Raw genomic sequence first — 14,881 nt, 5'->3', positions numbered from 1 at the left:
GGGCTTCCCAGATAGGTCAGTTGTTTCTGTATTATTTAAAGACTCCAGGTTAGTAGGATAGCTTGGCAGAGCATTATCAGGACTAGTTATGATTTTAATGTCTATGGTGAGTCTAAATCTACCCTAATTTCCTTAACAAAATTTCTGATAACATTATCAGGACCAGTTATGATTTTAATGCCTATGGTGAGTCTAAATCTACCCTAATTTCCTTAACAGAATTTCTGATAACACTACCATCAAAACATGATTCAATGTGATCAACTCAGCAACTCCTAGAGATCTAGAATATCCATATTTTTGCATAAAAAATGAAATTACAGAAGTTACTCACCAATGTAATGGGAGAATTTACCAATTATTGCTCCCTAATTTTTGTGTTTTGAAGGTATGAGCCTTAAGGAAAACTTAATAATGGGCTCATTTGACTCCATTGCTTTCCTACTTTTTTTTCTTTTTTGCCAGTCATGGGGCTTGAACTCAAGGCTTGAGCACTGTCCTTAGACTTTTTCTCAAGGCTGGTGCTCTACCATTTGAGCCACAGCAGCACTTCCAGCTTTTTTCTATGTATGTGGTACCGAGGAATTGAACCTGGGTCTTCGTGTATGCTAGGCAAGCACTCTATCACTAGGTCAAACTTCCGGTCCCTGGTTTCCTACTTTCTTATACCCTTTCTTCACTAACTCAAAGAGCTTCCATATTTTCAGAAAAATCCCAAGTAATGTCTCAGACCTCCAAAGCACCCTATTACTTCATTAGGTTTTACATGCCCTCAATCAGTTCTTTATGTTCAATGTTTAAAAATTCAAGTACAAATTTTATTCTCTCCAAGATCAAAATTTGAACTAAGAAGCCATGACTACATCACCAAAAAATAAAAGCTGAGTCATGGCCACACACCATCTTCTATGACGTGCTCCCTGATATTCAATAGTTCTCAACTCTGACTTTATTTGCTACTGGGCTTGGAGGCATGGCTTAGGTTGGTAGAGTACCAGCCAGTGTGTGAAAGCATCAGATACTGATTCCCTGCCTCCAACAACAACAACAACAACAACAACAACAAAAGATTGGCTGGGGATTTAATTAGTCCTGATGAAGCTTCAATAATGTTAGCTTTAAGAGTTCCAGGGGTCACTTAACTAATAGTCAGTTTGCCAACCACTCAACCCAAACTCTGGTTAGTGAACTTCCAAGAAGGAACAATATTTTACATTGGTGTCAGAGGAAGAAATACTAGGAAGGGCTTTATTTTTATCTCATTGCTACTTTTTTTCCTCATTGGTACTTTGAAGTCCATTTTATAGCACCTTCTTTCTTCCCACTTGTCAATGTTCTTTTTCAAGGATCTATAGTGATTTTAGATATTAGAAAGGTGTCATTGCTCTTCTTTCCCCAAATTAGGAATAACTATATGGGTTTTCCATGCCAGGGAAATGATGGAGAACATAGGGAAAGAGAAAACAAAGCCTGTCATCTTCAACTTTCTGTAGCCTGCCCCTTGGCTGACACTGGTTGAACTCAATAGACCTTGAAAATCTGGCTCATTTATGTTTGTAACTGTAGGTCTGTGTTGACTTCTACTTAAGTACCCCACACAAGATGATGGCCCCCTGAATTGATTTATTACAGGCCTAAGCCCAATCCATCTCGACTGTTCTTGCTTCAAGTGGACCTCTGTTCTTGTTTTAAATTGGCACATTAATATATATAGAAGAATAAAAAGGGGATAAATGGATACAAGTCAAGCACCAGGGGCTCACTCCTGTAATCCTAGCTACTCAGGAAGCTAAGATTTCAGGATTACAGTTTGAAGCCAGATCTTACAGGAAAGTCTATAAGACTCATATCTCTAAGTACGAAAAATGCAGAAGTGGAACTGTGGCTCAAGTAAGTAGGAGAGCACTGGCCCAGAAAAAAGCTCAGGGAAAGCATAAAGGCACTGAGTTAAAGTCCCAGGATTAGCAACCAAAAAGGAAAAAAAAAACTGCAAAAATTCATCAATGAAAATGTTTCTATGTTTTCATTGTCTCCATGCATTCTCTAAGAGCTATTTCTCAAAAATGAAGGGGAAAAGTAATGGTAAAGCAATCATTTGCTGAGAGATCCATAGTTTAACCAGCTGACAGAAGTTCCTTCATTTGTAGACATCACATACTAATTACATCTGTATGTTTATATATAGATGTTTATATGTACATATGTGTATATACAGTGAAAGTCCTTTGCAGATGTAAGATTACCAAAGTTGTCTGTGTGACCAGTAGAATGCTCTGAATGGGAAAGTATATCACCTCTAAACTAAGAGCACAAAATATACTGGTTTGAAATTTTGTTGTTTTCTCACTCTGCGTCATTCCTCATGCTTCATCACTAGGCCCTGCAACATATAGGTTAAATCTTATGCAGTAATTATGTTTTACATTATTGAAAACAATAACATAAAATCATTCTCTTAGGGCCAGGAGCATGGCCCTGTGGTAGAGTGCTAGCCTTGAGAAAGCCCAAGGACAGTGCCCAGGTCCTGAATTCAAGTCCCAGGGCTGGAAAAAATAAATAAATAAATGAAAGAAAGAAAGAAAAAGAAAGCATTTTCTTAGTACACATTTCATAATGAACACTGCTTACATCAAACTAAATAAATTAATTGAGGGCCGGGAATTTGGCCTAGTGGTAGAGTGCTTACCTAGCATGCAGGAATACCAGGGTTCAATTCCTAAGTACCACATACATAGAAAAAGCTGCAAGTAGTGCTGTGACTCAATTGGTAGAGCTCTAGCCTTGAGAAAGCCCAACAACAATGCTAAGGCCTTGAGTTCAAGACCCAGGACTGGTAAAATAAATAAATAAATAAGATACCAAAAATATTGGACTGTTTAACAAGTTTAAATGTGTATCAATGCTCCCATTTTTAAGATGTGCTTGCATTCACGAATAGACACAATCTAGATTCAAAACTCTGGTACTGGTATGTCATGGTAAGTATGGACCAGCAAGGTCCCTGTGCTAATATTTATTCCCTAGCTGGCTGAGACATGGGGTGGGCCTCTGGAAGGAAGGTCATTATATGCATGCCATTTAAGAGACCAAAGGGGGGAAAACAAAATGATTGCGAGGGGATGGGGAAGGAAAATAGGGACAAAAACATGAGAAGGGGTATCAATGTGTAAGAAGTAATGCATCTACTACCTGGTGAATGTAACTGTAACCCCTCCATACATTACCCTGACTAAAAAAAGAGAGAGAATATCAGGACCCCAGTCTGTTCTTCTCTCTGATTCCTGATCACCATTAGATGAGCCACAGGTTATACCACTTCAAAGATCCAAAGCAACTGAGCAAAGGTCGAAATGAAACTTCTGAGATCATGTGATAAAATACATCTGTCCTATCAAGCTGTCTTCCTGATTCATCACAGTAATGGAAGGGTGGAACAAAAAAGTCAAACATTTACCACAATGTAATACAAACATTCTGATTTTAATTTTTAAAGTATTCATATATATATTTGTATAATTCTTTACAACAAAAAATACTTGAAATAAAATATATTTAAATTCTCTCAAATTTACATAGTAAAGTCAGATGTATACAGCTTTTGCTACGTATAAGAGTTTTTACATTTGTATATTCAGCAATTAAGAAAAATCAAAATGTTTAGAGCTTTAAAGTATGTATTTAAATATGTACAAAATTACAATACGTTAACTTGTAAGTTCAAGCTTATTTTTATATAATTATAAATTGTGAAAACCACAATTTATTCTAAAGGCAGCATATCAATGCATATGATCAAAGTGAAAACAATGATTATAAATTATAGTACTGTTTCATCCTATCCTATCCAGAAAAGAGGTATTCTTTTTAAGTCTTTATACTATAAATACAAGAGCCTAATTCATTTTAAGTGTCAAAATCGTTGGTTCCCTTTAGCTATCTTTATTAAAAAGTTCATAAAAATATATCATTAAATAACTGAGCATAAGGAATACAACATAGCCCTTGGTTACAAACAATCTCTGTGAATGCTTATTATTTAGTCAGTTGTTTATTCAACTCTTTCTAGGCAGGAAATTACTTTTTTCTTCTTCCTAAATTAAGTGGCCCTAACTACTTTGTTTTTATAGATAACTCTCTTTTCTTGTTTTCAATTCTTTTTCATTTCTTCTTTCTGTCAATATGAGTTTTCAGGATTTGCTGTTAGTTTACAGCTCTAAAAGTCTTCCTCAGTCCCTAACTTCTACTTTTGTGACACAAAAGTCTAAATGCTCCATTAACTTTTGTCCAAGCTAGTGGCATTTAAAATGTGCCTGGCTGGGTGGAAGATTCTCCATTGAAGTATCAGAGTTTATTCCCCTGCATACCTTTCACTATCCTTTTAGTTGCTGAAATTTCATGCTTCCCATTTTCCATGAAAATTTGGCTTCATTCAGCTTTGATTTTTGCTGTTTAAATGTCTCTGGATTAGACTAGAGGTATAGATCAAGTGGTAGAATGCTTTCCTGCCATGTGAAAGTCCCTGAGTTCAATCTCCAGTAACACACACACACACACTCTCTCTCTCTCCCCTAATTTCTGACCCACTGCTCTTCTCATTTAACATACAAGGGTACTTGCTAGACCAACTCTTACTTCATTCTTTCTTCTTGAAGTTGAGTTTATAAACACTACTAAGGTCTTGAAAGTCACTGACTACAGGTAACTCCTGATGGCAGCTTAAATTCTCTTAATTTCTAGTGCATCTGCCTCTGACTTCAAGCCAGCTCACCACCCTCACTTCTGTTGCCCTGATTACAGTGTGTATTAGAGCGCTTCGTGGAAAGCATTAAACTAAGGGAAAGGAATGGGGAAAACCTAATAAAAATTTCATCAAATCAGAAACTTGGGGCTCAAGTAGTATAGCATCAAATTTGAGACCCTGAGTTCAATCCATGGTATTAAAACAACAACAAAAAAATAATCCCCCAAATTTAAAAAAAAAAAACAAAATGTAATAATCTACTTTTCTTTCTTCCTTCCTTTCCTTCCTTCTTTCTTTCTTTTCCTTTCTTTCCTTTCCTTTCCTGTGATGGGGACTGAACTTAGGACCTCATGTGTGCTAGATATACTCCTTTCCTCAGCCTGTCAACCATTTCCTTAATCAGAAAAAATAAATATAAGAATACTAAAAAGTAATTCTTACTGCTTGCTGTTCAATGATCCATTTCTTCCATATCATGAGTAAATTAGCCATAAATCTGACCTAAAGAAATTTGGCATTTAGTTATATTATCGGGTCTGTGAAAAGATGAATAATTTCAGAGTAGATTTTAATGTTTCAATCAAATAATAATAGCTGTCTGCTATATTCAAAGTACTATTTTAAGTGCTCTAAGTAATACACTAGGTCATCAGTTTTTAAAATAAAAAAGTGAAGAATTCAGCACAGAAACATTGGCCAAGACTGAATAAGTAATGTTGCCATGTCTAATTGGCACGTTCCATTACTGAAGGTTGGTCTTTCATCTGAATAATACTATCACAGAACCCAAAAAGCCTTAAAATTCAGCAATATGAGCAATTTGCTTCCTGGGATCCCTGAAGTGAAAAATATGTGTATTCATACAGAATAAACAATCTAGGGAGATACAGAGAAGACAACTAATAGCCATTCTCCTAGTTCAATAACTTGAAGTAATAAATAAGAGCCAGACTAGTAGATATAATTCTAAAACAAATTATATAATAAAACTACTTTTAAATTCACAAGTTTTCAGTAAGGCCCAGAAATCATTGCACAAATGTGCTTTAATATTTTTATATCACAAGTTTTCCACGTAAGAGCAAACATCTAGTCAACACAAATCAAAATGTTAACAAGTTATAATTTTTAAAAGAAAAAAACACCAGTATGTATTTTATGTTTTTGCTTTGTTTTGAAACAGGCTTACCTTGAATTCACTGGGGCTATAGGTCTTGCCACATCCAGCATCATCTCTGTGTTTCTTTTAATGTAAACTTTTAACTCATTGTTGGCTGTTTTTCTTGTTCATAGTTGGAGCTTGCATGCATAGACAATGGAAAATAGTAAGCCTATGTGTGTTTTTAGGCTTTTGATTGGCATTGATGGCATGGGTTTGCTTCTTTCACTAAGACAAAAGAAGATACACATACAACAAATACACTTGGTAACAACCCATCAGTTTTTAAAACATCATTGTTCATATTGAGTAGATAATGCTGTTATGGCACTCTGTGAAACAGATGTCAATTTTGTGGTTTGTCTTCTAATTTGTCCTCTTCATTGTCTGCTTTTTCCAGATCTTGGTCTACTGAAACAGTTGTCACCACTGCATTCTGACTTTGAAAAGATACTTCTGTGCCTGACGGTGGTGGTTTATACAAGAAGATTGCCAATCCATTGAAGATAATGGTGATAATTTTACAAGTAACACCTAAATTCAGAAAACAGAAAATCAGTCATAAGTTTTGGCCGAGTTACTTCGAGACTTGAGAGTTTCTGTGTAAATAGAAAGTCACCACGAAAAAGAGAATTACATATTATAACATTTCTAGGCTTTCAAAATTTAAAATATTCAGGAGGTTGATAATGGTGGATCATGAATTTAGTTTAATCCAAAGGCTGTGGAAAGAGGATCTAGAATTTGAGGTTAGCTTGGACTACAGAGTAAGTTCTGGGCTATCCTATATCTTATAGAGATGCTGACTGCAAACAAACAAACAATAAAAATCTCAGTGGATTATTCTCATGCCTAATAATCCTAACTACTGAGACAACTGAGATCTGAGAATCAAATGTTCCAATCTAGATTCAACAGGATAGTCAGTGAGACTCATATCTCTATTGACCCACCAGAATGCTAATGGAGGACCTCCTATGACTCAAGTGGTACAACACTAGCCTTAAGCAAAAAAGCTCAGGGACAAGACTCAGACCCTGCCTTTAAGTCCCAGGCCTAACACACATACACACATGCACGCACAAATAAAATCATTAAGAAAAAGGACAAATAATGTGGGCTAGAAGTTTGGCCGGGTGGTAGAGTTCTTGCCTAACATGCACGAAGACCTAGGTTCGATTCCTTGATATCACATACATAGAAAAGCCATAAGTGGTGCCGTGGCTCAAGTGGCAGAGCGCTAGCCTTGAGAAAGGCCAAGGACAGTGCTCAGGCCCTGAATTCAAATCACAGGACCTGAAAAAAAATTTACAAACAGCTAAAAGATAAAGATAATGATAAAATAAAATACTTTGTGTCATTCTTGAACCTGAATAAGCTGAAGAATTCTAATATAAAAAATGGAAGATATATGAAAAATAGAAAAGAAGTTTGGGGAAAAGTACTTCTAAAATCAGAAGAAAATCTTTTCAACTATATCATGTTAAATATTTACCAAATTTCTTTCCTACATCAGCTAAAGATATGAAGCATTAAAAATTTATTTCACGGGCTGTTTTTCTTTTCATAACTTTAGTTCAGCCATGTGAAGACAAATGAGTTCAAGAACTAAGCATTTACTAAATGTCACTAAAATTAAAAGTGGACTCACAGCACTTTTTTTTTCAGATTCCTGAGTTATATTTGTTAATCGTTGATATTTTTATGTAAAAAAATGTGCATTTGAAAAACACAAATGCTCATTGGTCTCAACATTAATAGATCTACAGTAAGATTAGTTATCTACATACAACAGTTATGATGCTTTTTTTGCTGGCTTATTTGGAAAAGTACATAGATTGTAATGTCTTTTGGAAGGTAAAATTCTCATGTTCATCAAATGAATAGCAGAACAATTTTTTTCATCCATGTCTTTTGCAAAATATAAAAATAAACCAACCTATGAAATAAATCTTAAATATGAACAAACCTTAAATTTGAATAAAAAGTTGTTTTTCATAAGTAAAATGATGATGGCTTTTTGGTATGCTTTATCAATACTTATGCTCGTGACTTTCTGAATTTATATGTATATTTCTCCAGTGCATATTCTATTTCTTCAAAATTATGAATCCAGTAGTATGCTATGGTTTTAAGCACATGTGAAAATAAGCTAGCCTTGACAAGTGTTTTCACATGAAAGCAGTGGAAAACACAGGATACACACATCAAAAATTTCTCTATATGTATATATTTTAATTTCTAAGATTAATTTTGGTGCTCAATTCAGCAGTACATATACTAAAATTGGAACGATACAGAGAAGATTTGCATGGCCCCTGCACAAGGGTAACACACAATTTGTGAACCGTTCAATGTTTTTTTATTCACAAGATTGTATGTTGGAAATTACCTTTATAACTTGAGAGGGGGTGGGAGAGGGAAAATGGGAGAAAAATATGGGAAGGAGTAACAATGTTTAAGAAGTAATGCCCTCACTACCTATGAATGTAACTGTAATCGCTCTATACAGCAGTAACATTTTTAAAAATAAAAAATAATAAAAGTAAAAGAATTAATTGAAAAATTTAAAACAAATTAAATTGTGATTGTGTGTGTGTGTTGGTCCTAGGCCTGGATGGGGCTGTACCTAAGCTTTACTTTGCTCAAGGATAGTGCTCTACTACCTGAGTCACAGCGCCACTTTCCACTTCTGCCTTCCACTGCTCCTCTTTGTTTTGGGGGGAGTGGTTGAGTGGGTAAGAGTCCCAAGGTCTTTCCAGCCTGAGCTTTCTGAGTAGCTCGGATTACAGACATGAGCCCCCAGCGTCCAGCTATACGTTAATTTTTTGGGTTTTGGTACTGGAGAATATGTTCAGGGCATTGCACTTGCTTACCTAGTATATTTCTCTGTCATTTGCTCCACACCTCAAATCCTTCTCCCAGACAACCTTAGTACCCTTCTGGTATCAGCCTTTTCAGTAGCTAAGATTACAGGTGAGTTACCAGTGTTAAATTTCAACCTGCTAAACTTTGTAAGCACAAACTGTAACCACAAGATGGTTTGCTTGCACTATTTTTTTTTTATTCTTGCCTTTTCTTTCTCCACATTCTTAGTGGGATATGCTGAATATTTCACAGTAACTCTGCCAAAGCAACCAATGACTAAAGAAACTTCACATGTGAATCCTCAAAGTATTCAAGATGTTACTTACTAATGGCTACTAGCATATGGGCCATCCTGATGTTATCATATATCCAGCAAGCTCCTCTGGTGCCACACTCATTTATATCCCAGAGAATGCATGTGCTATCTATTGTCACACCAAATATAATAGGTCCAGGTATTGTGCCTAAAAGAATTAGGGACAAAACACAAATGGATAAAGACCATGGATTACTGTCACAGGCTTTTAAAAACATAGTTACAAGTATATTCTTCTTTTTGTTTTGTTTTGTTTTTGCCAGTCCTGGGCTTCAGCTCAGGGCCTGAGCACTGTCCTTGGACTTTCTCAAGGCTAGAGCTCTACCACTTGAGCCTCAGCACCATTTCCAGCTTTTTTCTATGTATGTGGTACCAAGGAATTGAACCCAGGTCTTTGAGCATGCAAGGCAAGCACTCTACCACTAGGCCAAACTCCCGGCTTACACGTATATTCTTACGGATAGAAATAGGCATTAACCTTATCACAAGCAAATTAACCATATGTCAAAGACATATAAAGAAGCTGTATAGAATATTTTAAATAACTGCATATAATTGTGTTTCTAACAAGTTCAAAAAAGGATTTTAATAGAAATATCTAGATATATTGTTTTAATTTAATAAGGAGCTTAATGTATTTATTTTGAAAAATGCAATATTACACTTATTTATCACAATTATGTATTGTTTTTTACTCATAATGAATATATCTTTGAAATTAGCTATTTTAAAAACTGTGTTAAATTGTACTGATGCACAAGTCTGCTGAACTGTAGTATAGGGTCTATTGTCTGTGGAGAGACATAAACTAATGTGGGTATGTGTATACACATTAAAATGGAAGTATGTGCATGAGAATGTGTATGCCTATGCACATATTTAGTCATCTAGTAAACTTACTTCTATGAATTTATGTGAACACATATATTCTAGGAAACTACAAAATTCTAAATTTCCAATACTATCCATCTTTGCAGGGTCCAACAAAATGCAGATTCAACCAAATGCAAATTTAAAATATTCCAAATGAAAATCATCTATACAAAATAGTTCAAAACTATTATTTTTCTTGCCATTCTTTCCTAAACAATTTAGTTTAACAACTACTTTCATAACATTTCCCTTGTTTTATCTACTGGTCTGGAGACAATTTAAGTACATGAAGAATGGTTGTACATAAATCACCGCCATTTGCTATGAATCAAACATATTCTTGAGGCAGTATTTCTCAGAAATACTGGTCTGTTTTATAATAAGTGCACTTAATTAGCCAGCCACTAGTGTCTCATCTATAACCCTAGGTACTCAGGAAGCTGAGATCTGAAGATTCTAATCTGAAGCCAGTTTATGCAAGAAAGTCTATGAAACGTGTATCTATAATCAACTACCAAGAAAAAAATGAAAGCCAAAGGTGTAACTGTGGTTCAAGGAGTATAACATTAGCCTTGAGCAAAAAAACGTCAGGGAAATCACCTACGCTCTAGGCCCAAGCCCCAGGAGCAGTACACACACACACCTCACAGTGTACTTGACTGTGAGGCATCATTTTCTAGCCCCCTTTCTGCCATAATTAATTGTATAACTCAGCAAAATCTTGAATTCCTCAGGGAATTCATTTCCTCATCTGAAAAATGAGAACATGAACTAGATGATCACTAATGTTCTTTTTGTTTGATAAAAACCTCAGCATGATATTTATAGTATTAGTTTCATTAAAATCCTCACATATCTGTTACAACATCAAGTTTTCTGTTATAAATTCTTCAAATAATTTTTTTTTCTAATGCTGGGATTTGAACTTTTGCCTTCTAGTCAGGCCATCTACCAAATGAGCATTGCATAGGTTATTTTGTGAGACGAGATCTCACTTTAGGACCTAGTCAGACTTAACTGTTATCTTTCTGTTTCTGCTTCCTCATCTAGCTAAGAAGACAATCATTGTTTGAGATGGATTTTCATGAAGCCTCTTTACTCTCTAAACTGGCCTCAACTTGAAATCCTCTAATCTCTACCTTTGACATAGCTACTATTACTGGATAGACTCCTTGCAACCGGCCAGCAATTCTTAACATGCTATCTTGATCTCATTTCGTTCTCAAATGTTTCATTTCATTGTTTTTTATTGGTGGTGCAACATGGTCATATCCTAAATGGGGATAAAAGTGTGAAGGAAAGAAACTGTATATGGATGGTCATATTTTATATTTCAAATAAATCATACACACTTTTTAACAGTGGTTAGTACATCAGGAAAATGGACATGTAGTTTACATAAATTCATGTGCTATGTACAATTTGAACAAATATGTATTCTTAATTTTCTCAACTCATACCATATCAGAACAAATTAATAACACCAATGAAACAGAAGAGCAAACAGTTTCCAATAAATTATTTTGAAATGACATACCCAATAATCGAAGCAACATGAATTGTATTCCAAGTGCTAAGGACCTTTGCCTGTGATTAACACACCTGGAAATAGTAAACATAAATGAGTTTATATTGCATGTTCAGAATTTGAACATGTGCATACTTATATCGATTTAGCATTTCTATAGTAAATGTTGTTCATATGAAATAAATAATTTCCTGCAAGTTCTCATGCATAGTTTACTCACTCTAAGATTATAAAAAAATTATAGCAAAATTGGGTAAAAAAATAGAAAAAAGTTATCAGAACTAAAATATTACAAATAATGCCCAGTTATAATTCCTATGAGTTTTAACCAAGTTCATAGAAAAAAGAGACATGTATTATTAACAACACTACTCATTAAACTGCTCCGCAAAATAACTATAAAAAAATACACTCCAGGGCCAAGAGTTTGGCTTAGTGGAGAGTGCTTGCCTAGCATGCACAAAGACCCAGGTTCTATTCCTCAGTACCACATACACAGAGAAAGCCAGAAGAGATGCTGTAGCTCAAAATGGTAGATTGCTAGCCTTGAGAAAACTCAAGGACAGTGCTCAGGCCCTGAGTTCAAGCCCCCAGATTGGCAAAAAAAAAAAAATACACTCCATCATAAAAAAAGACCACAAATGACATATTCACAGAAACATTCTCAGTAGAGAAAGCTGAAAGTCTTTTATCTAAGATCAGCAGAAAAATAATTTTTTTCCTACAACCTCTACTCAACATAGCATTCAAATTCACAGCTAAAATAATTAGGGAAAAAGAAAAGCAAGTCATGCAAATTAGATAGAACTCTACGCAATAAAGAAGAATTATCCAAAAAGTTAACTAGAAAAGAATCTCTTTATAATTGGGAATAAACTTAACTGAAGAAAGGGAAGTCTTATATGCTAATAAATACATAAAAAGTAAAAATGCTGACGATAACACAAATACATGGAAAGATATCCTATGTTCACAAGTTGGAATAACAACATCAAATAAGATTATTTACATATCCATAATATGTGAAATAATCTACAGCTACAACAAAATCCATATAAAAATGAAACATGGGAAAATGGATGAAAACGGTGGAATTTATCAGTCACATAATGATAGTACAGCATATTTTCTCTCATTTATGGCAGCTAAAGGATAACAAATTAAAACCAAACACACCAAAATATGGAAATCAGAGCATATCTTCTAGAAATGGAAAAGGAAGGGAAAAGATGGAAGGTAGGGATAAGAAAAAATAGAATGTTATCAAATCATGTGTTATCTAAGAATGTAAATATCATGATTAAACTCTTTACTGTGTACCATTTAATATATGCCACTTAGTTGCCTTCTTTTATAGAAACAGAAAACTATTGAAACTCAAATGGAACTACAAAAATAACCAGAATGGTCACATCAGTTTTGAGCAGAATAAAGCTGAAGGCATACCCGATTTGAAATTTTAATACAAGTAATAAGATTCTGATATGAAAACATACATATAGAGCAATGAAGCAGAATAAAACCCCTGAAATAAATACACATGTTTGTTGCCCATTGCTCTTGGACAAACAAGATTTCAAAGAACAGTGGACAAAGATTTTTCTTCAGTAAATTATATTAGGGGAACTAGATATTCACATTCAAAGGAATGAAATTGAGTCCTTATCTAATACAATATACAGAATTCCATTAAATCTGCATAACAGTGCAGAGTTATAATCCCAGCTTTAAGAGGTTGAAGTAAGAGGATCAGCTGTTTAAGGCAAGCCTGGGCTTATGGAGGCACCCTATGCAAACAAACAAAAAAGGAAAAGAAAAAAACCAAGAAGCCCATTCAGAATAAACTAACATCTTAAAATGTAAAAGTTCCTTGACAAGCCAGACAAGGTGGCTCACTCCTGTAATCCTAGCTACTCAAGTAGCTGAGGTCTGAGGATCAAGGTTCAAAGCCAGCCCAGACACTAAAGACCCTGAGATTCTTGCCTCCAATTTACCACTAGAAAACTGGAAGTGGTGCTGAGGCTCATGGGGTAGAGTAATACCCTTAAGCTAAAGAGCTCAGGGACAATGCCCAGGCCCAGAGTTCAAGCCCTATGACCAACACACACAAAAGAATGTTCCTTGACTTTAGTTTGGCCAATGATTTTTTAGATATATCACAAGTACAGGCAACAAAAGCAAAAATAGGTAAATGGTATCCCATCAAACTACATGCTTTTTACCCCAAGAATCCATCAATGTAGAGACAACCAAAAGATACTTTAAAATAACAGCAAACCATACAGACAAAGAGTTAATATCCAAAAGAAATCTGAAAATCAAACAGCATAGTAATAAGAAAAAATTGAATTTTTAAAAATCAGCAAAAGATTTGAACAGCCATTTTTCCAAGAAAGACATACAAATGTGAAAACAAAAAGAAAAACGTTTCAAATTACTAGGTATCGGTGAATATACATCGAAACCAAAATAAGATACCACCTCACACCTGTTAGTATTGGCTATTGAAATAAAGACAAAAGACAAAAATGTTGGCAAGGATACAGAGGAAAGGATACCTTGGTGAACCCTGGGGAAGAATGTAAATTGGCACATCCATTATAGTAAGTAGAACAGAGGTTCCTCCAAAGATTAAAACCAGAATTAACATGGGCTTGACCAATCTTCACTTCTCGGTACTTATCAAGGAGAAATAAAAATCAGAATGTCAAAGCAATTTTGTACTCCTGGGTTCACTGAAATATTATTCTCAATTGCTAAGATGTGGAATCCACCTCAGTGTCAATCAGTGAATGAATAGACAAAGGAACTGAGGCGTATAACACCATTCTGTCTCAAAGAGAAAAGAAATTCTGTTCTATGTGACATGAATGACTTTAGAGGACTCAATATCAACTAGTATAAACTAGGCAAAAATAAATTACTGCACAATCTCACTCATCTGTGGATACCAAAAAAGCTAATCTCAGGAAAGTAGAAGATAGAATGGCAATTGTGGGAGTTTGAAGGTGAGGAAATGGGAGGATTTGGTCAAAGAATGCAAGGTTTCAATTTTGTAGGGTAAATTCTAGAGACTGATTTCACAGCAGGATGGTTGTAGTTAATGATTTTGCATTATATGCTTAAAATTTACAGTGAATGGACTGTACATTTTCTCACTAAATACAAACACGTGTGCACACACACACACGTGCACACACATTCTCAACAACTGGAAGGTCATGGATATGTACACTAGTTTGATTATGATAACCACTTAGGCAGTGAGCAATTATTAAGACTCAAAGTACTGACAAGGGAAAAGTCTAGAATTTGTTATGAAAGATACAGACAGATTAGGAAGTCTGGAAGGGCAGGTGGGAAATATCCTGGTAAAGAATAAGGAAGAGCTGGCCA

The 14,881-nt window shown here is 35.0% G+C and overlaps 1 protein-coding gene and 1 non-coding gene across 2 annotated transcripts in view; one reads left to right on the top strand and one right to left on the bottom strand.

The window, feature by feature from the left end:
- Window positions 1–4,979: 4,979 nt before the first annotated feature.
- Window positions 4,980–14,881, bottom strand: part of Slco4c1 (solute carrier organic anion transporter family member 4C1) — a 50,573-nt gene continuing 40,671 nt past the window's right edge. The window contains exons 11-13 of the mRNA XM_090331580.1: window positions 11,495–11,559; window positions 9,095–9,232; window positions 4,980–6,434 (exon numbers count right to left, since the gene is read on the bottom strand). Coding sequence (XP_090187706.1) covers window positions 6,247–6,434; window positions 9,095–9,232; window positions 11,495–11,559 — 391 coding nt within the window. The 3' untranslated portion in view covers window positions 4,980–6,246. The remainder of the gene's footprint in view (window positions 6,435–9,094; window positions 9,233–11,494; window positions 11,560–14,881) is intronic.
- Window positions 8,157–8,262, top strand: LOC150064153 (U6 spliceosomal RNA). Its single transcript, XR_016535347.1, has one exon. It is a non-coding gene; the product is annotated as a U6 spliceosomal RNA (small nuclear RNA).

This window comes from Megascapheus bottae, chromosome 4 (genome assembly GCF_031878675.1).
Source record: "Megascapheus bottae isolate mThoBot1 chromosome 4, mThoBot2.hap1, whole genome shotgun sequence".
Classification (NCBI taxonomy): Eukaryota; Metazoa; Chordata; class Mammalia; order Rodentia; family Geomyidae; genus Megascapheus; species Megascapheus bottae.
This window is presented reverse-complemented; position numbering and strand designations above follow the sequence as displayed.